This window comes from Sminthopsis crassicaudata, chromosome 1 (assembly GCF_048593235.1).
Source record: "Sminthopsis crassicaudata isolate SCR6 chromosome 1, ASM4859323v1, whole genome shotgun sequence".
Taxonomy (NCBI): domain Eukaryota; kingdom Metazoa; phylum Chordata; class Mammalia; order Dasyuromorphia; family Dasyuridae; genus Sminthopsis; species Sminthopsis crassicaudata.
In genome coordinates, this window is record NC_133617.1 from 454,005,040 (window position 1) to 454,026,860 (window position 21,821).

Here is a 21,821-nt window from a genome sequence, read left to right on the forward strand (position 1 = left end):
TTATATCTTTGTAACATCCCTTCACAATTCCCCATTTAGCACAAGATCTTGCACATAATAGAAAAATAATAATAATAAAAGAAAAAGAAAAATAAGAGAATAATAAGTCATACCCTCTTTCTCTTCATAACAAATTAATCATTCCCTAATGTGGTATAAATGATAGCCATTTGAGTTATTACAACTTAAGTAGCAATTCAAAGTTCTGTATGCAGATCAAAAGGAAAGGATGTTGACCACAGGAGACCAGTGTCAAGAAAAGCTCAGATGTTAGGATTCTTACAAGGTGTTAAGTAAGTGGAATTGAGGAGACAGTGGTTAAATATAGTTTAGCATTGATTTAATCCTACAACAAATAATGGTTTCCTGGGGATATAATGATTGATGTATACTCAATATACAGCATATAGGCAAGAAGGTCTCAGGGCCAGACACAGAAGCCCACTAGAAACTCTCGGAGCCTCAGCCAGGATTCAGTCGAGGAGATTCACAAAGAACGCAGCTTAAGCTCTCAGAACCAAGACTGCAGAAAACCTCTAAGAAAAACTACCCGAGCCCCAAGTGAAGGAGATAAGACTTTGAAGACAATAAAGAATTTGGACTTTAACTCCTGGCTGCATTTGGAATGATTATACTGAACTGAAACGAAGGCTGCCTCCAGAAGCCCCCCAAGAAATGTGCTCCCAGAAAACATTATATTCTAGAAAATAATATTACACTCAGAGATATAATGCAATATCTTTACTTGAGGCCAAACAGTTAGGAGATGGGAGTGGTAACACAGCAATAGGACAATGATGGCAAGCCCAGGAAAGGTTGTGATATACGTACCAGTGTAAAACTATAAGACTATATAGGGAGGAGATATCCATTCAATTAAAGATGCTGCTTCCCCAAGAAGAGAAAACACCTGCCCCACCTCGCCAGAAGTCAGTACAGTGAAATAAGGCCTCTTTCACCAGTTACATTTGCTATCTGGCAAGGTTTCAAAGATGTGATAAAACTTGAATGTGGGAAACAAAATGATGTCACAGACTAACAAAAAATGAAGTCAGAAGGACAAGTAGCATTTAGGAGAAGGTAAATTATGACAAATTTGGCTTTAGATAATAAATAAATACATTTGGTTAAGAAATAATAAACAGAAATGTCCTGAAAAGCTGGAGACATACACAGGTCTGTCTAGAAAGATAGGGTACAACATGGCTCCTCTTCTTCCCTCTGCAGGGACTAGCTAAGGAAGAAGAATAAGCATAATGTAAGCTGTATACCTTTTCTATTTTTTACTTCCCATGCCTAAACCAAACACCCATTTTTCTCCAATATTATACTGTGAATGAAAGTTTTATAAGGATGGTGATAGTTGCAGATTAATTACAAAGCAAAAATTGCCATTTTATGAAGTAATTAAGTATAAGAGATGAAGACAAGGTAACAAGAAAGCTATATTACCATTGTCATAATCTTCTACTCTTATGATATAAAAAGGCTTGATATCACTAGGAGTGAAGTGTATGGTAGCTCTAGGTAGTAGTATGGAGCCAGCATTTTATAAAGAAGAACTAACTTTTTAATATTTTAAACATATTTAACAAATCTGGGAAGATCCCATTTTGAACTAGCGAAATCATTGTTTTTAAAGTTGGAGGAAGAGATAATTCAATAATTCACAGAATCATCATTTCTGACTAAAGAAGCTATTGTTTGTCCTTTGTTCTTGAAAAGAACTGTGACATCAGGGAGCTGATGCCATGAGATGCAAGCTAATTGGATTTCAGTGAGAGAAGGCTGTTCAAGGCAAGCCTCAGTTGCTCCTCTGGAATCATCTGGGTCCAGTAACAAGATAGAGATCAGGGTGACTAGAGATATCCTTGGATAAAATAGGAGACCTTGGCCTTTGTGGTAACTTTGCTGTTACCTTGTCTTTATTTCTTATATCCAATTACTTTATAAAGTAATGCAATTTTTTTACTTAGTAATCCATTTGCAACTGCCATCATCCCATAAAATTTTCAGTCAGAATATGAACTCTGAAAAAAAGGTATTTGGTTTAGGTATCTCAGTCATGCTATGTCATTGGGGAACTATCCAGATGTGAAATAAATTATAATGCCCAGGGTATCATTACCATCTACCTCCTAGACTATAGAAATTATTTTCTTATTCTTTTTACTTTGACATTCCTTCTTTCTCCTTTATTCATAATATTGCCATCAGAGTAATCTTAGGTATAGATCTAACTACACCATTCCTCTGCTCAAAAAGTTTTCAAATGACTTCTATAAAGGTCCTTGAAAGCCCAAAAATTAATCAGAGGAAAAAAATGCTTCTAATGACATGAAACCTAGATTTTTTTTAAACTAATAAACAATTTCTTTGAACCACACAAAAATATATACACACTATTTTCTTTTATGTAGAAAGTGGATGATTTTAATTATAATAGTTTTTCTTTTTTGAATAGACTTCATCTTGGACCAGTTTCAATACCTGCTTTTCATTTTAGCATTTTTATTTCAATAAAACATATGCATCCATTGCATCTATTGCACCTGAATTTTGGACAATCCTTCATGATTATGACATCCCAAGACACAGCAAAAACCCTCTTGCTCTTCCCACAGCATATTTCTTTTTTAGCCAGTTTTGATCTTTGTACACCTTTATCATTAATTTCCTTATTAACTCCTTAATATTATGGGATACTTACACAGACAAAAGTAGTCAAGTCAAATAGAGATGATATTTAAAGCTGTAAAGGGTTGGTAAAGGTGAGATCACCTTCTTGATGTCAGTCTTCTTTGAGAATGAAGAACAAACAACAACCTCTGACCTGTCAAGGAGGTGTTGAGGCACAAAATTTGCTCAAGATGAGATGTTGGTAGTATCCACAACAGTAAGATCGCAGATCCATTAAAGAATGTTTTTTGTCACATGTGGAGACCAGAATAATAGTCCTTTAATCAATTGTAGAGACCAGAGCTTCTAAATCATTTTTGTGTGTCCTTTATACAATTTGGTAAAGCCTATAGATACACTGCATTGGTGTGCATGTTTTATCACAGATCCTCTGGAATCAAGAATGGTCATTGTGTTAATCATATAATAATTTTAGCTTTCAAATTTTCTGGTTTTTACAATGTTATTATATAAACTATTCTGCTTCTCATTTCATTCTTCATTAATTCATTTATTCATTTTTAATAATATTGATATTTTAGTATAAATGAATCTGTTTCTGTTCTCTTTGTAATTTTGTTATGGGATGGTGAGGGATTTAGGATATGGAATGAGAAATTTATTTTTGTGTACAGCTGTGGGGAATTTATTCTATTTAACTACTTTGTTTTGTTTATTTGTTATAGTTTTTGTTGACAAAACATATGCATGGGTAATTTTCAACACTGACCCTTGCAAAACCTTTTGTTCCAACTTTTCCCCTCCTTCTCCCCCTCCAGATGACAGGTAGTCCCATACATGTTAAATATGTTACAATATATGTATACATATTTATATAGTTATCTTGCTGCCTAAGAAAAATTGAATTTAAAAAGAAGGTAAAAATAACCTGGGAAGAAAAACAAAAATGTAAGCAAACAATAAGAGAATGTAATACAAAAATAAAATGCATCAATAGAACTGAAAGTGTAAAATGTTTTAAAAATAAAAGCCTATAGACTCTTTCTCTGAATATTTTTATGTAACTGACTGAAATGTTACATTTGAGTTGGAGAAAATAAAGATGCAATTTTTTTTTCCTGACAAAGTTAATGTCATGAAATTTATCCTGGGACTCCATAGGTGTCCATGGACCCTAGGTTAAAAATTCCTACTTTCAAACTTTTCTTTTTCATACATATAAACTAATTTCTAGTTGCATGGATATAGGAAAAGGACAAAAAGATGAGTTTTTATTTTGACAGTTTTCCTAGTATCTGGAATCTTCTATAAAAGATTTATGGAGGGCATATAAACAAAGTCAAAGTATGGAAAGAAATTAGACTAGTTGTTAATTTCAGTTGTCCTAGCTATTTCATCCCTGTTCCCTAGCAGATCATTTGTTCACCTACCTTCCAATCAATAGAATTAACTACAAAACGAAAGAATTCAGAAATGATATCCCAATTTAGCCATGGAGTTAGGTTTGCATAAGAAAAAGTATAAAAATAAACTATTGGTTTAATTTTTCTTTAAGTCTTGAAGGGGGAAGCAAAGTAAGACATAAAGGGTGGAAAGACAATTCTGAGAAGAGGCAATGAAAAGGGAATTTCAATCAATGACATTTTTTTCTCTCCAGAATATGCCTCCAAAGATGATCACAGAGACTTTGCAGGGGAACTGGAAGTACTTTGTAAACTTGGACACCATCCCAATATCATCAATCTACTGGGAGCATGTGAACATCGGGGTAGGAAGCTTTTTACTATAGCTTAAAAAATACATATCCTAAATAGAATCTAGAAAGCCAATAATCATTAAGAATACAATTAAAAATATCTCACTTATACTAAATGCTTAAGAAAAAAAAAGGTACATCTCCTAAATGCATAATGTTGTGTAGTATGACTAAATATTAAGCCTGGTATACTGGCATCTGACTGGTTTGTTCACTATTGCTTATGGGAACTCACCACCAATTTCCCTTACTCCACTCAGAAATATTTCCCAGCTTTCACTACTTGTAAAAGAACTACTGCCACCAGAGGAAGTAGTGATTCATCTGTACTTTCTGACATTCCTGAAATTTTCTCCTCTCTTCTCAATTTAAGCTATCTGAGAAATTTGTGGGCATTGCTGATGACCAAATTGACAGTTATTATTCATAATAATAATGACACCTTAATATGTACTTTTATGCCTACATGGACATATGTGTTTATGAGTGTGGATATTCCCTTCATTGATGCAGATTTTAGCTCTTCCATACTTTCTCACTTTATACCATTCTGGTCTATGTCTTTTCATAAATTCTCTAAAGAAAATCCAATCAATAATCAGGAAGATTTAATATCTTGGTTCTGGTATAGTTAGACTATGTTGTCTCTAACTTCTTATATAGTATATTCACTTCCTCATCTTCCAATCAAGCATGTCTCTGATGGTTCTGTGCCACTCAAAAGCAAGTCATCACTGATAATATGCTTCATACACATTCATACCAAGACACCTTCATACTATTCTTCACATATGACATTCCATTTCCCATCTTCATGCTTTTGCAGAGATTGGCCCCAAGGTTGGGATATTTATCTTTTTGTACATGTTTAAAAATTTATAGTTGTCTCCTCCTATACAATGTAAGATTCTTGAGGGTAGACACTTTTCTGTATCTAATTGCCAGGCAAATAATAGTAGAAATTAATAATTCTTTAATTGTTGATTGATATCAGACTACTTGAACCACTATACATATTTTTTTTGTTCTTTGAGTCACCTGAATTTTCTGAGGATTTTGTGTACCATAGACAAATTACTAAAAAGTATTACAATTCTTATAATTTTGTAAAGTATTTCCCATATAATATCTCCCTTATCCTAAAAAAAACCCATATAGCATTAAATGTTATTAATTGTTAAATGTTAATTGCAAAATGCTAATTGCAAATTATTGTTAAGTAAGACTTTAAAAATGTAGTCTAATTCCTTTTTGCAGAGCAATACCTAGAAGGTTCAGCAATTTGCTTCCAGGCACAATGGCTACTTAGTGGCAAAGCTGGCCCTATATAAGTCAATCTCTCAATTTAGTCCAATGATGTTATTCAACAAATATTTGTTCTGCCCCCTCCTATAAATTTTCACTTAATGAGAGTGGCTATGAGTAGGTGATAAAAATCTTCTTTGGATTCAACTTCACATTAATACTTGTAAAGAATTTCATTTTGCATGGGAAAGTTTGGTCATTTAGCAATTACTTACAAACTTGGCAACACTTTTTTGGACTGCAACACAAACATCAGCTGTTAGGATTACTAGGTGAGAACTCAGGTTGTCTGGACAGTGACAAGGTGAGAATTCAGGTTGTCTGGACAATTACAAGGTGAGAACTCAGGTTGACTTGATAGAAGGAGCAAGCTCATTGGCTGAAGTGGTTCTTCCCAGAAGCCCTTGCATTATCCCACGCCCATTCTCTGGGACGATAAAAGAGACAACATTGGGCCCAGAGAGCAGATTGGCCTGGAGAAGGATAAGAGCTGGAGGAGATTCAAGAAGAAGACTCTGCACTAGATCTGGCTTGACGCAGCTCTCTCTGGAGAAGGACAAAGAGGAGAAGACTCTGCACTACATCTGGCTTGACGCAGCTCTCTGCAGGAAGGGAAGTCGGCTCTCTGCCGGAAGGGAAGCCACTTCTCTGGACAAGAGTTAACAGCAACTGCCTGGAGACAACGGTTCACTACAGGAAGAAGAATCTGTCTGAAAGATTTGAGTAGACACAGCAGATCTCTTCCCAGAGAGTGATCCGGCAGCTTCTGGAGACGACAGCTCGCTACATTTGGCGTCCACACGTGGGGCAAGGACTTTTGCTTATCCTGACAAGAGGAGCTAGACCAGACCTTTGCAATTTGGCGCCCGAACAGGGACCGACACAATCCTGATTCCAGTGGAAAAGCCTCCCATCCAGATCTCAGTCTCTCTGACCCAGAACCGTGAGTAACGAGGAAACTTTGTTAAAGATTAAGTGAGCGTGCTAATAGATAAATAAGGAACTTAACTTGTTAAGGGCTAAACCAGGAATCTCTTATAGCTGAAATGGGGCAGATGTTAGTTAAATTCAATCCCTGGACCTCAGCCGACTCAACCCCAGCCCCAGAAGCAACCTTAGCTCCACCCCCATTCAGGAGTGGTACTATAGAGAGTATAATCAACATAATTGAGGAGCAGAGTTTACTTGTAACCTGGGTACAGATTGCTAAACTCTTGGCTGCATTAAGATGCACATCCCCTTGGTTCTTAGAGGAAGAAAAGATAGATGTAGATAAATGGAAGCTAGTGGGATATGAAATGAAAAAATTTCATGCAAAAAATGGGCCTCGTTCAATTTTTGCAGAAGTATTTTATATCTACAACATAGTTCAATTAGCCTTAAACTATCAAGCAAGTTGTAGGAGAAGGAAAAGTTCTAAAAATGAACAGAGGAGGAAGTGTGAGGAAAAAAGGAAAGATCAAGATCTTTCCCTAGAGCAAGAGGATTAAAATGAGGAATTATGGTATGATTCTCTTGAAGAAGCTTCAACCCTGCCTAGAGAACAGATTATTGACAGGCCCACATCAACCCCACCTTCAGAGATGGAGGAAGAAAGAGGGGAAGAGGCAGAAACACAAACAGAATTGCCTGTGAAGCAGCCTAAGCCTATGACAAGATTAGAAAAAGCATTGGTTAAAGGTAAGAGAGGAGGACAGGATATAAGTGATTTTATACATGCATATCCTGTGATTGAAGAGATTGACTCTATAGGTAAAAAAAGGAGAAGATATGCACCTTTAGATTTGAATAAAATTAAGGATTTGAAAAAAGGTTGTACCCTTTATGGGGCTACATCAGCTTATGTCAAAATGTTACTAGATGGTTTGTCTTATGAAGTCCTAACCCCGAATGATTGGAAATCCATAGCAAGGACATGTCTGGAACCTGGAGAAAATTTATTATGGCTTGCGGAATTTCATGAATTTTGTAAAATTCAAGTCAGATGCAATTTGGAAATAGGAGTTAACACACAATTCACTTTTGAGCACTTGGCTGGTGAAGGTCGGTATGGAGAGAATTCAGAACAGACTAATTATACCATGACAATATATGAACAAATTGCTAAGGCTGCAATAAAAGCTTGGGGTGTCCTCCCTGGACAGAAAGATCGCGGAGAGGCTTTCACTAAAATACAGCAAGGTCCCAATGAACCTTTTGCAGATTTTGTGGGACGTTTGCAAACTGCTGTCAAAAGAACTATTGGAGAAAATGCAGCTACAGAAATAATGACCAGACATCTGGCTAAGGAAAATGCCAATGAGATTTGCAAAAGAATTATATGGGGATTAGACAAAGATGCTCCTTTAGAGGAGATCATAAGATGCTGTGCTACAGTGGGAACAAATGCTTTTTACACCCGGACAATGATGAACATGGAAAGACAGGGTCCCTCCTGGCAAGGGACTTCTAGAGAAACTCGGCGATGTTTTCAATGTGGAAAAATTGGACATCTAAGAGCTCAGTGTAGGTATGGAGATACAGTGAGAAGACAGGGTGAAAGAAGACCTAAAACCCCATGTCCAAAATGCAACAGAGGACTCCATTGGGCATCAGAGTGTAGAATAATTCAGGGAAATGGGATGAGGGGCCCAGGTCCAGGGCCCCAGGCAAAAAAGACTTGGGGCATGATGGCAGCTGATGTTACACCCAAAGAGCCTTTAGAAGATCAGGACTCTGATTTGATCAACCAGCAGAAAAGCAATCACATGGCAGAAAGGGATTACCTGATAAGTGAGCCAAAAGGCAATCAGATTGCAAAAATGGATTACACTTGGGGAGAATACAGACCTTTTAAACCAACAGGGTTGTATCCAGTGCAAACAATTCCAATGTAATTGCCAGATGATGAGAAGAGATTTAGAAAGTGGTAAATAGAAGGTAATTAGATAGGTTAACTGCCTGGGAGAGAGGATTTGCTTGTATTTCTTCAGCAGGAGAAGGAATCAGATGGGTGCCAACAAGTCGTATTCGCCTTGTCCATCAGAGAGAGACAGAAAAAGAGAAAGATCTCAAAATAAAGGAGAAAATGTAAGAAACATCTGACACTGAAAGAGCATGGATAATAAGAAGACTGTTAAAGAACTTTAAAACCAGCAGGAATCATTGGACTTCCTCACACAAGATGAGACTAATGGACAATGGACTTATGGACATTTATAAATTTTCAATTTATGATTATTTGATTATGTTATTTGTCATATACTTCTAGCATGTGTTATATTACTATGTTACTATGTGCTTATGTAATTTATGTAATTATCTGTAATACTTCCCATATTGATGGATTTATGTTTCAAGGTCATGACTGTCCTATGTTCTAAATCAAAAGAAAAGGGGAGATGTTAGGATTACTAGGTGAGAACTCAGGTTGTCTGGACAGTGACAAGGTGAGAATTCAGGTTGTCTGGACAATTACAAGGTGAGAACTCAGGTTGACTTGATAGAAGGAGCAAGCTCATTGGCTGAAGTGGTTCTTCCCAGAAGCCCTTGCATTATCCCACGCCCATTCTCTGGGACGATAAAAGAGACAACATTGGGCCCAGAGAGCAGATTGGCCTGGAGAAGGATAAGAGCTGGAGGAGATTCAAGAAGAAGACTCTGCACTAGATCTGGCTTGACGCAGCTCTCTCTGGAGAAGGACAAAGAGGAGAAGACTCTGCACTACATCTGGCTTGACGCAGCTCTCTGCAGGAAGGGAAGTCGGCTCTCTGCCGGAAGGGAAGCCACTTCTCTGGACAAGAGTTAACAGCAACTGCCTGGAGACAACGGTTCACTACAGGAAGAAGAATCTGTCTGAAAGATTTGAGTAGACACAGCAGATCTCTTCCCAGAGAGTGATCTGGCAGCTTCTGGAGAAGACAGCTCGCTACAATCAGCAATGGAAGCTGGAACTTCTTCCTTTTCCTCAGCTTATTAAACTAAAAATACCTGTCTCTGAAACACTTAAAAAAATCACTCACTAAACCAATAAAAAGCCAAAACAACTAAAGCCAAACAATCTCCCTCAACTTAAATGTCAATGACATTTATCTTAGAAAAGAAAAAAAAGAAGAGGAAGGTGGGGGATGATTCTTAGAAACAATGACAGTTTTTGACCATCTAAATGTCATGACAATTAATCAAATTGTAATAAAGACTAGTCTATATCTGCTTTTATTTTTACCTATCAGCATGTCAACCTATTTAATTCTTGCACATTTTAAATTAAAATGGGGAGGGGAGAGGGAACAGGAAGTGAGAAAATAGATTCCTTAAAATATTTGTGTACTTACCTTCTTATATTCAAAGCAAAACTTAACTCAAGAATATTTTAATTATACTGGCACTTAAAATTGTTAGTCTTTGAAATTAAAATTTTGCTTAAAACTTTTAAAATTGTAATACACTTCTTTTGTAGGTCACTTTTTGTGTGATCTGAAATTCAGTGATGAGGAAGGCAAAGTGCTTTTTATTGTGATGAAAAATCTTATTAATTTCAATGAAATGTGTGTATGTCACTTTTTCAAGGAACCACAACTCATTTCTAAAATCATTGCAATGAGTTTTCTGGTGTCTTAGGGGAAATAATAGATCACTAAAAATGTTTTAGACTTACTAGTGACCAAATTGTCCAAAGTTTTCAAATGTAGAAATTTTCTAAAGTGATGCTTTTCTTTTTATACTCCCCTCCTCCCCTTTCTCTCTTCTTCTTCTCTCAGACAGTTATAAGAAGGAAATGAATGACAGCATGAGGATTAGTAAATAGAAACGGCCACATGTGGGGCAGCTAGGTGGTACAGTAGATAGAGCACCAGCCCTGTAATCAGTAGGACCTGAGTTCAAATCTGATCTCAGCCAGTTAACACTTTCTAGTTGTGTGAGTCTGGACAAGTCACTTAACCCCAATTGCAAAATAAAATAAAATAAAATAAAATAAAATAAAATAAAATAAAAAAGAACCACATGCACATATAACCAAGTTGCTGTTTTTAACTTTACTTAATATAGAAATATACCTGAAACCACAACTTAAGCAAAGCTTTGTCTAAGTGTAAGATCTTTGCTTTTTAAGAAGGATTTTGACTCCATTTCACTATTTCTGAGAGAATAAAAGCATTCCAAAAAACCTTTCTGTTTTTTTTTCCCATCTTTTCTTTTGTGTCTCAACCATTTAGGAGAGAGCATACTATTCTTATTTTTTTCACAGACACAGGAGAAATCATAGATCATAAGATCAGAAATCTAGACCTGGGATGAGGAAATTCTAAGGCTCAGCTGGATTCATTGACTTGTCCAAAGCCACATTGGTAGCATCAGAGGCAAGATTTGAACCAAGGGACAGGGCTCTTTTCATTGTATCACTAGGTCCTATAATTATACATAGTAAATATGGAATGAGAGCTTGATTTCATCTGTCTTGTGCTTACCCTATAGTTAACTAAATTGTTAGGCTAAGAAAGAAGTTAAGCTCATTATAGATGGAATCACTCCCTGGATGAGCTGAGCTGATTTAAACAATAGGGAACACAAGACATCTCATATTTTAGAATCCATATATTATTGGATTATTGGAATGATGATGCCATCTTATTTTCCCTCTAGGGTATTTGTACCTTGCTATTGAGTATGCTCCTCATGGAAACTTACTTGATTTTCTACGGAAGAGCAGAGTGCTGGAAACAGACCCAGCATTTGCTATTGCCAATAGCACGGCTTCCACATTGTCTTCCCAGCAGCTGCTACACTTTGCAGCAGACGTGGCTAGGGGAATGGACTACTTGAGCCAAAAGCAGGTTTGCCTTGATTACTTTATGCCACACAAAGCTTCTTTGATTAAGATTTTTTTTTGTGCAGCATGATAAATGTGGAAATGTGTTTAGAAGAATTGCACATTTTTAACCTATAGTGGATTATTTGTTGTGTAGGGGAGGGACATGAGGGAGAAAAAGGGAGGAAAATTTTGGAACACAATATTTTTCAAGGATGAATGTTAAAAATTATTTTTGTGCATATTTTGAAAATAAAAAAGCTATTAAAAATTTTAAAGCTATTAGAAAAAAAATTTTCATGTAGCTCAGAATTTAGTGGGGGCTTTGTTGTTTTGGTTTTTTGGGATAGCTATTTTGGAACAAGCCTGTCTTTTTTTTTCATTGACTCCCATATTTTCCCATTCAAACCTTAATTTCTTTGCTAGTATGTGTCTCTTTCAAACTACATACACTCTGTATAACTGAATTTTTTTTTTTTTTGCTGAGCACCATGTATTCACTAAATGTCATTATGGGGCTTAATTTCTGGAGTATTTGGGGCAAGGTATTAACTCTTCTAGGATATCTAGGCTCCAAATTATGCACTATAATATAAGCTACTAAGTTGGACCTAAATGATTAAATTTTTTTATTTCCTGTCTTAACATATAATTACATTAATATAGGGGATTCCTGGCACAGAAGTACCCTCCATGATTGCAGGTTGCAACTTATCTATAATTCATAACCTCAAATAGTTGCTAGGTTAAATGTCTTTCCCTGGGGTCACAAAGTAATTACGTGCGGGCTTTTAAGTCCAGTTTTCTATCTATTTACTGATCCTCATGTTATCATTCATTCCCTTCTTGTGGAGAAAGAGGGAGAAAAATGTAGAGAGGAAGAGGGAGAGAGCAGAATACACACACATATACATAGATGGGTATATGTGCTTATATAAGGTTTTAGAGTTTGCAGAACACTTTACAAATATTATCTCATTTGGTTCTCACTAAAATCCTTGGGATTAGTTGCTGTTATTATTCCTTTTTAATATATAAGAAAACTGAAGCAAACAGGGGTTAAATGACTTATCCAGGATCACACAGCTAGTACACATCTGAGGCTGAAATCAGATCTGAATCAATTTGGCTCTAGGCTCAGCGCTATCTAGCTGTAGCACCATCTAGTTGCCATGTATGTATAAGTATATATACATATGTGTGTATGTATATACATATATATGTATAATTTATTTTCTACTTGTGTCATATATTGTTTTATATAAAATTCTGTTGTCTCTAGATTGTGAATCCCTGGGAGGAGATTTTTTGGGGAGCTTCTGGGGAGGCAGCCTTAGTTTCAGTTCAGTAATCCCAAAATGCAGCCGGGAGTTAAAGTCCGGATCCTGTCAGAATGTCTCTAGCCAGCTTTAGTCTCTAGCTCCCTCTGAATCCAAAGCCTCCAGCCAGCACGAAGGTAGACATGGGAATGAATCAGACTCTGCCTTCAAGAGTGTGGGATTGTGGGTTTTCCAGAAGTCAATCCATGACCAGGCTTTTTCTTTAGATTTGTGAATCTGCTCTTGTCCAAGTGTCTCCAGCCAACACCACAGTAGAAACTTGAATCACTTTTCCTTCCTGAATCCTGGTTTATATTCTCCCAGAGAATGGGCTTGTGAGAACTCCTTACAACCAGTGACAAACTACTGTTAAAGGTGTAAACTCCTTTAAACGTTTGCACTAAAGGTGTGAACTCTGAACTAGAAAATTTCAAGTATCAGACAACCGACTTAGCACCTAGTAAAATCCTAACAGTTTTATATATACTGTTTTTTCCTTCCCCAAAGACAACATGAACAAGCTTCTTGTGAGTAGGGATTACTTGGGTTGTATCCCTATCACCCAGCGCAATATCTGGCACACACTTAATAAATATATATTAATTGCATGATTACTATGATGCCCAACCAATGATTGTATAACCCTTTTAAAGTAATTTCATCTAAGACATGATAGTCCATCAGGATCTAGTCCACTGAATTTTCATTTTTTATGTCCTTACCAGAACCTTACATATCACCTTCCCTTGCCCATTCCCCAACCTTCAGTCTTGAACCTCTTGATTTGTTGAAAGGAGCCTGACATAATAGTGATCCAAATGAAAACATGAAAATTTATATATTTTTTATTCCAGTTTATCCACAGGGACTTGGCTGCAAGAAACATTTTGGTTGGAGAAAACTACATAGCCAAAATTGCAGATTTTGGATTGTCACGAGGCCAAGAAGTGTATGTAAAAAAAACAATGGTAAGGACACATCTCAGCAAGAGTGACATTTTTTCCAAAATGATCCCTTTACCCACAAATGATTTTTCTCATGGTATTATTTTTTTATGTTGATTATAGTACTTAGGTTAATTTCTCAATAGATTTTTTTTTCCCTTGAAGCAATTGGGGTTAAGTGACTTGTGCAGGGTCACACAGCTAGGAAGTGTTAAGTGTCTGAGACCTGATTTGAACTCAGGTCCTCCTGACTTCAGGGCTGGTGCTCTATCCATTGCACCACCTAGTTGCCCCTTCTCAATAGATTTTACCTTCACTCAGCAAATATGTGACTTCAAGCATGGTCAGAGAATATATAAAATTAAGGTAATCAATAGCAAATCAAGGCTAAGCAATGTCTGGTAAAGTATAAATATATTTAAAATATAAAATAACTGTTTTTCATTGCCCTGAACAGTGACTGGTACATACTAAGTAATTAATAATTGCTTGCTGAATTAAATTGAATTGAATTAGCCTCAGGCTAATATATAATAACCTGAGCTAATAACCTGAGCTTTATATCAAATCCACATTTGTAGTCATATGACCTCACCATTGGTGAAACAATGATACTTAAAATGCTTCCAAAAAATTAAAGGAGATAGAAACTAGAAGCAATCATGTTGGCAGTTTTTTTGTGACAGAAAAGCCTAATAGTCTCACAAAACTGAATGTTGTATTTGTAATCAAGGGCTTGAGTTCAAATCCTGGCTCTATTACCTGTGTGACTTTAGGCAAGGTATTTATGACTTGTAGGCCTGAGTTTCTCATCTATAAAATTAAAGAACTCTGACTTTAAATCTATAATTCTGTGAAAATATTCACCATTCTCATTTTTATTTTCATTTCAACATTTTATAAAAATAGCTTTAATTCAGCTTTAAAAATATTCTTATTTAATCCTCTTAAAAACTCTAGGAGGTAGCTATTAGCATACTCATTTTACAGATGAAAACACTTGAGACTTACATGACTGAATCATAGGACCATAGACTTAAGTCATTAGATTACATGATTTGCCAAAAGTTACAAAGATAAATAAGTGCCCAAATTGAGAAAAAAAAATCAGTTTTCCTGATTCCAAGCCCAGCATTCTATCTTATGCCATAATGTCTCCAAGTTTTCATAACAGCTAGCATTTATTTAGCTTCTTTAATATTTATAAAATGTCCTCACAACAATCTTGCACCTTACAAATATTTTATTTATATCCTTGCAACAAATCTGGGTACAATTTTACAGATGAGGAAAGTGAGATGAGAGGTGTACAGTAACTTGCACAGGGTCACACAGGTGTATGTGTATACAGCAGAAGCCCACACTTTGGCTATGTTCAGTCCTTCAGTCATATTTGACTCTTCATGACCCTGCATGGAATTTTCGTGGCAAAAATACTGGAGTGGAAAAAAAGATACTGGAATAATTTGCCATTTTCTTCTCCAGTGGATTTGGTAACAGAGATTAGATGATTTATTTATGATCACATAGGTAGTTGGGTGAGAATTTAACTCAGGTTTTCCTGACTCCAGGTCTAGTGCTCACCTACTCATCAAATATGCTACTTCAAGTAAAAAAATACTTATATCTTTTGCAATTAAGTGGATTTTGAGACACAATATAAGCTAAGGCATATGGAAAAAAATGTATGTGTGGTCTCAGGACATGTATATATTTGTGTGTGTGTGTGTGAATCTTTGTGTAGGGATGGGGATAAGGATAGGATTGGAAATAGAGAAAAGAACTGAATTGTGATTTCATTGGTAATAGTAACTCCTGGATGAGGAAACTCTATCTGTGCAAGTTGGCACCTTTTCTGCAGATTAACATTTTAGGAGGTTACTCAGACCACTAAAAGGTGGACTTGCCAGAGTCCCAATAGCCAGTATATGTCATGGACAGTATTTTAATGCTTTCCTATTTCAAGGTTGGCTAATTCTCTCCTCTGGGTGTGAATATGTGCATATATGTGCCAGGGCAGAATGCCAAACAGTTAGTTTCCTATGAATATATAATGAACCATGAATTCAGACAAAGAAGACACAAAATAATATTTTCTTCACTAAAAATTCCCGAAAGTGAATAATGTTATCTTATTGTTCTTTTTAGGGCAGGCTCCCAGTGCGTTGGATGGCAATTGAATCACTAAATTATAGTGTATATACAACAAATAGTGATGTGTGAGTAATCCCTTTATATTTTTATAGAAGTTTTTTTACTTTTTAATAAATGTTTTATGATTTCTTTCAAGCATTACTGTCACTTTTAAAACAATTAAAATATTTTGTCTTAATCAGTCAATATCTCTCTCTAAACCCCAATATAATCATCCTTTGTTACAAAGAAATAGAATTAAGCAAAACAAAGACATTCACAATGTTTGACAATGTATACCTAATTTTGTGCTCATCATCAACCAGCTCTCTACCTAAAGAGGCATGCTTTGTCACAGCTCTCTGAAATTGTGTATAATGCCAATTAAAATTCTAATATTGTTCACAATGGTATTTTCCTTTACTTTATTGTGATCATTGTGTAACTCATTCTATTGATTCTATTTATTTTGCTCTGCTTCAGTCAACAATCTTTTTCCCCAGAAATTTCCCTGAATTCATTATATATGGACATTTATTATGTCATAATAATGATATTCTATTACATTTACATGCTGCAATTTGGTTTGCCCCTCCTCTACTTATGGATGTCTTCTTTCTTTTCTAGTTAGTTCTTTGTTACCACAAAACATACAACTATGAACATTGCTATGTATGGAACTTCGCCCTCTCTCTTTGATCTCTTTGAGCCACAAACCGATCAGAAGCTCATTATGTTTAGAGCTAGAAGAAACCTTAGAGACCTTCCAGTACAGCCCTCTCATTTTATATTTGTGGAAACTGAGAATCAGAGTGGTTAAGTAAATTTCACAAAGTCAAATAGATACCAAATAGAAGAACTGGGATTCAAACACAAGTTATTTAACTGTAAATTCAGTACTGTTTTTATCATACCATGCTCTGTATATAGTTGGGGCTTTTCTGATGTAATTACAGACAATTTGCTTTAGAAACATAACATATCAAAGATTTCCTTATGATAGATAGTAATGGTATTCTATATTCTTCCATACACTAATACTCAATGGAAATAAAATAATAGAATATGAGACTATTAAGAAGTCTAAGTTACAGATTATATAGACCACAGGCTTGAATTCAGGGATCTTGGATTCAAATAATAACTCAGTGAGTAGGTTTATTACCATGATTTACTTAAGAGTGCCTGAGTCTTAACCTTGAAATAATGCTTCATGGGGTAGTTGTAAGGCAAGGATTTTGTAAATTTTAAAGTATTATCGGAGAGTGTCTTAGTATTGTTAATGTATAAACAAATTCCCATATTCACCATGTTTTTCTTCTGCTGTATATTTGTCCATTATCTCTCTTTGAAGAGGTAGGTAGTATTTTTCATTGTTCCTTTAGAAGCATGGTTAATCAAAGTTCTAAATGTCAGAATTCTAGAGTCTTTCAAATTTTGTCTGATGGCATTGTTATAGTATAAATTATGCTCTTGAAAACACTTAATTCATTCTGCATCATTTCATACATGTCTTCCTTTATTTCTCTGAAGCTATCTCAATTTCTCTTTCATCATTTCATAAAGTACAATAATACACCATTAGGCTAATATAATAATTTCTTTAACCATCCTCAATTGATAGGCAAATCTTTAATTTATAGTTCTTTGTCTTTAAAATGTATTATACATGTTTTTGTACGTATAAGACATTACTTCTTTTTTATTTATTTATTTTTTTTTTGTGGTAGTGGGTGGGTGAGAGGTGTACAGGCCCACTAATGATACTGAGGGGCCAAAGAATACATAAGCAAAATTTAGTAACTTTTAGGGCATGATTCCAAAGTGTTTTCCAGAATGACCAGACCAATTCACAGCAATATTAGTGCAAAAATGTGCAATATGCCTATTTTCCAGTAGTTCTTCCAATATTTGCCATTTCCCCCCTTTGTCAATTTTGCCAAACAGCTGGATATTAGGAGATACCTCAGAGTTGCTTTAATATGCATTTAGAAAATCTTTTTCTAATGAGAATTGATAGGTTGATTTTTTTATTCCCTTAAGTACTGCTTGTTCAAATAATTCAATGATTATCAATTGGGGAATGGCTCATTTTCTTATAAATTTGAAGAGATTGCTTAGATATCTTGGAAATGATACCTTTATTAAAGAAACTTGCTGTAAAGATTCTCATTTTCCCATTTAACTGTTTTCTTTCTAATTTTGGTTGCACGGGAGTTCTTTGTGCAATTTTAAAAAATTTATGTAATAAAAATTATTTCTTTTATCTTCTGAGATCCTGTCTATTGTCCATTGTTTAGGCATAAAATTTCCCTCTTATCTATCCCTCTCTTCTTTGTTATGCTTTTTCTTATATAATCTTTTTAATATGGTCATATGTCTATATTATATAGCATTTATTTTGGTTTATGATGTAAGATGTTGGTCTAACCTTAATTGCTGCCACATTCTGTAGAGCTCTAATTGTTAGGAAATTTTTGTTAATGGAGAGCCAAAATCTGCCTCCATAAAACTTTCTGTGAAGACCCAGTTAGCACCTTGGATACCTTAGAATCAGCTGGAGTCAGGATAAGCAAAAATCCTTGGTCTTTATTCTTGGTCTTTAGGGATAGAAGTGAATTGGAAGGATGCAGGATCTCCACGATTTCCCTTCTCCTTTTCTACTGCCAAAGTGACTCTAGGTTATCTTACTCCACCCCCTAATCTATCCCACAATTCTCTGTATACACCAAAAGATTGAATCAGCACAGAATAGTGGGAAGGACCATTTTCCAAGCATATGCTAATAGAGCATTGTCTAATTGGTAATTAGCCTTAAGTGCTCAGTTGCCCAACCCCAGTGCATCAACTTAGAGTTTCAGCCCTTTACATCTCCCGCTTTCTCTTGTTATAAACACAGGTGGTCACATCATCCCTGACTTCTCAGGGAGGTGACAACCCCAAAAAGGAGATGATCAAGCCCTCCCTGACTTCTCAGGAAAGGAGGTGAAAGCACTAAAAAGCAGATAATCATGCCCTCCCTGACATCTCAGGAAGGGAGATGAAAAACAACAAAGGGAAGTAGGGAGTCAAGCCAGATATTGCTAGCAAGTTTCTGGGCTGAAGGGTCTTATTAGAAACAGATATGCACAAACCCATCAGTATGAGAGGTATTACACAAACACATAGCAATAATAGGCTATTAATGATGACTCTCTCCACAGCCAGTGCAGGCTCAGTGTGGTGTAACAAACATGAACTGTACATACAAGTATTGATATAAGAAATAATATAAATCAACATGGTGTTGCAAAAGATTTCCAGAAGTCCTAGGAGAATATGTAAACAAAAGTCACACATATGCCTTCTTCAGCAACCAAGAGATAGTCCAAAACCAATCTTTTGTCCATTGCTTCACATTTCAGGGATTCCAATGATCCCTGCAAATTTTTGAAGTCCTGCAACAGTCTTGTGTTAGGGAATCCAGTGATTCCTGCATATTTTGAACTCCTGCAAAAGTCTTGTAATTTCTCAGAATTCCAACGATTCCTGAGGGTTTTCAAGTCCTACAACAGTCTTATCATTTCTCAGAGAATCCAACGATTCCTGAGGGTTTTCACATCCTACAACAGTCTTAAAATGTCTCAGAGAATCCAATGATTCCTGAGGGCTTTGAAGTCCAACAATTTTTGATGTCCATGAGTCAAACGCCATAACTGCCATCCTCTTTCAGTGGTGGGCACAGTCAGCAATGAAACCACCCAATGTTTCCTGGGTCTTCTCCTTTGTTTCAAGGATTTTCTCTGTCTCTCTCCAATGGACAAGGCAAATACAGTTCATTGGCACCCATCTGATTCTTTCTCCATCTGTAGAGATACAAGCAAACCCTCTCCCCCAAGCAGTTAACCTATCTGTTCCCTTCCATTCACTACTTTCTGGGTCTCTCCATCACCTGGCGATTATTTAAAGATAATGGAGCTGCTTGCACTGGACACTGCCCTTCCTGTGGGTTATAAAATCTGTCTGCTGGAGCCAGGGCATCTTTGTCAAAAATCAAGAAATTCATAGTATAAAGAGCTAGATTTAGAAGTTCTGTAGGGTTGCCTCTAGCTCCCCCTTTCTTTTGATTTTGGAGTCACTACTATTGCCTGTCCTTGAGGATGAAAGGGTATGCCAGTGGTGTGTAAAATCTTATACTGTGCACAAAAGTGTGCAAAATGTTTAGTAGTATATGCAGGTCCATTATCTGTTTTTATTGCTTGTGGCACACCCATAATTGTAAATGCTTGTATAAGGAATTCAGTGACCACTCAGGCTGTCTCTTTTGTTGCTGGTATTGCAAAAGTGAATCCTGAAAAGGTGTCTACTACGACATGGATAAAAGACAGATGACCAAAAATTTTATAATGGGTCACATTCATTTGCCAAATTTCATTGGGTCTCAAACCAAGAGGGTTCTTCCCTGGAGCCAGTATAGGAGCGGGAAAGGAAGGCAAGCTATATAGGCTTTTACTATGCTCCTAGCTTCCTCTCTTGTTATTCCAAATTGTAAACATAAAACTCGAGCAGTCTGATAATATTTAGAATGAGATTCTTGGGCTTCTTGAAAAAAAGGAGTATTGGCCAACATAGTTAGAAGGCTATTTGTCTTTGAATTACCATCAAAAATAGGACCTGGAAGTTCACTATGAGTGGACATGCAAGATATAAATCTTACTTGGATGCTTTCTCACTTAAAGTTCCTTAAAGAGCTGATATATATTAGAGGCTACAAATTTTATTTGGGCTATGGCAATTCTTTGTACCACACCTACTGAATAGGCTGAATCAGATATTATATTTATATCTCCTGGATAATAAGTAAGAGCTAGTATGATTGCATACAATTCATTCTGCTGAGTAGACTGAAAAGGAGTTCTGACTACTCTCTTTATAGTTATGTCATGAGAGTATACAGAACAAATATTATGTTTGGATGCATTTGTAAAGACAGTTGGGCCTTTAAGGGGAACTTTAGAAACCTTTTCTTCAAGAATCCATCACCAATTATGTAACAATCTGGTTATCTTTAATGGAGACCCGTGTGTAAAATTTGGAGCCATGGCTAATAAAATTTGCCACTCTGGGATGGTTTCACAGCACACATTAACTTGTGCATTAGTATAAAAGGTGTATATCTTGTCAGGTCTTATACAGATAATTGTACTACTTGCTTAATGGTCTTTAATAAAATTCTAGCCACAAGCACTGGGTAAGGAGTAAGACTTTGTTCTGGTTATGCTGGGAGGTTCACACTGTTTCCTTGATGAAGGACTGCTGTGGGTGCCTCTTGTGTAGCAAAAACTGATATTTCAAAGGGTTTTTGAATGAATCTTTCAACCACATTGGATAAAGACAGTTTAACTTCTCTCAAAGCCTCTTGAACTTCTTTTGTAAGCTGGCATGGTGAATTTAAAGCACTGTCTCCCATTAAAATGTCATATAATGATTGATAGGTAGTCAAGCCTAAGGCTGGACACATCCATTGGGTATCTCCTTTCAATTTCTGAAAGTTATTTAAGGTGTTTAGCTTCTCTGGTCTTAAGGAAAGCTTAATAAACTCAGTAGTGAGTGTCTTAGGATATACTTCATATCCTAAATATTGAAAAGGAGCAAGTCTTTGAATTTTTTCTGGAGCTATATGCAATTTATGATTCCTTAATGTTTCTATGGTCTTTTGTAGACATGCTTCCAACATTTGTTCCTCAGGTTCATATCTTAATATATCATTCATGTAATGTAATAACATAACTTTTGGAAATGCTTTTCTTACTGGAGTAAGAGTAGCAGCAACATACATTTGACACATAATAGGGCTGTTTTTCATTCCCTTTCCATTCATATCTTTTATAAGGCTCAGCTAAGTTAATGTTGGGCACTGAGAAGGCAAATTTTTTCATATTCTGCTTATCTAGAGG

The 21,821-nt window shown here is 35.9% G+C and overlaps 1 protein-coding gene across 1 annotated transcript in view; it reads left to right on the top strand.

Annotated features, from left to right (window-relative positions):
- Positions 1-21,821, top strand: part of TEK (TEK receptor tyrosine kinase) — a 167,224-nt gene that overhangs the window by 128,006 nt on the left and 17,397 nt on the right. The window contains exons 16-19 of the mRNA XM_074280794.1: positions 4,298-4,408; positions 11,324-11,514; positions 13,663-13,776; positions 15,901-15,971. Of these exons, the coding sequence (XP_074136895.1) occupies positions 4,298-4,408; positions 11,324-11,514; positions 13,663-13,776; positions 15,901-15,971 (487 nt within the window). The remainder of the gene's footprint in view (positions 1-4,297; positions 4,409-11,323; positions 11,515-13,662; positions 13,777-15,900; positions 15,972-21,821) is intronic.